This window comes from Sinocyclocheilus anshuiensis, unplaced genomic scaffold (assembly GCF_001515605.1).
Source record: "Sinocyclocheilus anshuiensis isolate Anshui unplaced genomic scaffold, SAMN03320099.WGS_v1.1 scaffold146, whole genome shotgun sequence".
In the NCBI taxonomy this organism is placed as follows: Eukaryota; Metazoa; Chordata; class Actinopteri; order Cypriniformes; family Cyprinidae; genus Sinocyclocheilus; species Sinocyclocheilus anshuiensis.
In genome coordinates, this window is record NW_015546038.1 from 26,277 (window position 1) to 29,145 (window position 2,869).

At 39.5% G+C, this 2,869-nt stretch overlaps 1 protein-coding gene across 1 annotated transcript in view; it reads right to left on the minus strand.

Moving 5' to 3' along the window:
* LOC107698879 (myelin expression factor 2-like) overlaps window positions 1-2,869 on the minus strand; it is a 19,653-nt gene that overhangs the window by 5,652 nt on the left and 11,132 nt on the right. Inside the window, exons 7-11 of the mRNA XM_016500014.1 lie at window positions 2,480-2,633; window positions 1,697-1,746; window positions 1,548-1,608; window positions 1,361-1,459; window positions 128-169 (exon numbers count right to left, since the gene is read on the minus strand). Of these exons, the coding sequence (XP_016355500.1) occupies window positions 128-169; window positions 1,361-1,459; window positions 1,548-1,608; window positions 1,697-1,746; window positions 2,480-2,633 (406 nt within the window). The remainder of the gene's footprint in view (window positions 1-127; window positions 170-1,360; window positions 1,460-1,547; window positions 1,609-1,696; window positions 1,747-2,479; window positions 2,634-2,869) is intronic.

A 2,869-nucleotide genomic window follows, 5' to 3' on the forward strand; every position in this document is an offset into this window, starting at 1 on the left:
CCCCCCCACCCCCCCACACACACACACACACACACACACACACACACACACACACACACACACACACAGATGAGCGTGATCTCACATGATCTCTGATGGATCTGCTCCAGATGAACATGACTCTCACCACTCATGCGGTTCATGTTGCTGCATCCTGGCCCGTCCATCCCTGAGAAACAACCAAACCTGCGTCAACTCATCAATCCCAGCAAGAGTTCGATACACTCAAGATTCACAGCGATCTTACTGGTGATAAATGCACATGAGCACACATCATGGTTTTAAGCTCTTTTTATTTGATCATTAAAAATCACATCATTACGTTTCATGATCTTCATCAGCATTCAGAGACTTTCTAATAGCATCAAATGTAAACATCTGATTAAAGCTGAAGTAGCAGAAATGCTGCTACAGTCAATTTGATTCATTCGAGTTGATGAATCGAGCAGACTACCATTATTTACTGAATCAATTTGAAATTTAAATATATCAATTAAAAACACTTGTTATAAAACAGATAGTTCCGGTGCTTGATTCTGATTGGCTGAGCCGCGTTTGAAGCTGTTGTAAATTACTCTACAAAGTAACATACTCCTTTGTTTACGTTTGTGTGTTGCTCAGCAACCACTTTGTTGGAACCACAACTGTTTCTGAGGAACTACATTTGCTGCATCCCAATTCGCCTACTTATACTGTGCCCTCAAAGTATGTACTCTTTTTGTGAAGAAAAAGTACATACTTTTGAGTATGTAGAAGAATAGGCAAACTTTGGGACATACTACTTCGTCATAGCTGCTTCTTTAATGGATGCTCTGTTGCTTAGTTACGTGCATTCTGTCTCTGTTTAAACTGCCCTGTCAATCATCTTATCACAGTTAACATCATCCACATTTCGTTTAATTTCATTTCCTACCGTATTGGAGAGAAATGAAGAGGCACGTTGATCTGCTAGTCGCGGGTCTATCATGCCGAGAGCTCTGCTTATGTGTTTGCATGATGCATTTAAAAGTTAATGACCAAACGTATCATTATAAAAGTTCACAGTGTTTCTGCAGATGAAATATAACGTGGATAACATTAGGCTAAATTTATATTTTTCCATCAGGTTAGACATTGATTATTTATCACTCAAATCCGTTTATCTACCTGTACGTTGGTCGCGTATATCTGCCATGTTTGTAGTTTGTTAACACTTTTAATGCATGTTTGTAGTTCTAATGCATCACTACAAAACAAGTGCTTTATTTTGCATGCAAATAAATAATGCTTTATTCATGCAAATATTACACTGCATGCTTTAAAAAAAATAAAGCATGAAATACAATATTTGCATGAATAATTAAAGCAAACATGAACGCACCTCCAGGTCCCATGGAGCCGACGCCTCCTCCACTGAGACGGTTGGCATTTATTGGCTGACCGCCGGGACCCAAACCCATCCCAACACCACCCAGACCTCCTGCAGCACACACCATAAACACACATTTACATACGGCATTATATATATATACACACACTCATCCCAAACAAGCACACAAAGCTCTTACGGGGTAACTGTGGCGGTTTCTCCGCAGGCCTGAAGTCATCTGGAGGAAGTGATTTATCATCCTACAGTATACATGACACAAACACAAGAATGAATGCTGAGCCTCATTAACGCTCAAACTGCATGAGAACAAACGCTGCAGCGGCTCACCATTTTCACATGCATCTGTCTGTCAAACAGCATCTGACCGTTGAACATGGCTGTGAGCGCGAGTGAAGGAAGACATTAAAAAACATACCGTCTACACGGGCAGTACACACTAACTAGTGACACATTAAGAACCAGAAATGAGTGCATATTTAATTACAGAATGCCTCGCATACATAACATTTCAGATCATTCCAAAACAATTGCCTTAAAGGTGACATATCATGAAAATCTGACTTTTCCAGGTTTTCTTAAACTAATATGGTTTAAAACGCATGATTTCGGAGCGATAAACATGATAATCAGAACCAAAACAGATGTTTTTAGCAGGTCCGAGCTGTAATGGCGCAGCTCTATTCTGGAAAAGGGGGCGGGGAGCAGCAGCTCATTTGCATTTAAAGAGACAGGCCTGAAAAACAGTGTGTTTCTGCTTCCATTCAAAATAAGCATTTTCAAAATGATATAATAAATGAACTGTGGGGTATTTTGAGCTGAAACTTCACAGACACATTCTGGGGATGCCAGAGACTTATATTACATATTGTAAAAAGGGGCATAATATGTCTCCTTTAATGTTTTGTGAATAATCAACAGGGTGATCTGTATTAATCAAAATGTTTACTCTTTTCACCTGTAGTGTCTTGCCTTAATTTGACTGAACTTTATTTTTAATCAGTACTTTTCTCTATTAAACCTTTCCCAGTGAAAGTCACGTCAACAAACACACGTAAATAAAAGTAATTCATTTTGACTTTCATCATCTCTAGGTTGAGGTCCAGAGGATACAGATGGCTTGTACGGTCTCCAGCGAATGCTCGAAGGTGACCGTCCCCATCCCTCGACTCTTCCCGTCTTTGTCTTCTTTCACATCAGCCCTCCTCACCGTCCCAGCCATACTGAACACCTCCTTCAGCTTCTTCCAGCCCACCTTAAAGTCCAGCTGCAGCCAAAACACACACATGTGAACAGTGTTGGGGAAAGTTACTTTTAAAAGTAATGCGCTACAGTATTGCGTTACTCCCTAAGAAAGTAACTAATTACGTTACTTAGTTACTTTTTATGGAAAGTTGTTACGTTTGAGTTACGTTTTAAATCTAGGCTTGGCTTGCTTGTTTGTTTTTAATATAAAAAAGTTCTTCTTTTACAAATGTAAAAGCCCTTTCACAACAAAAGTGA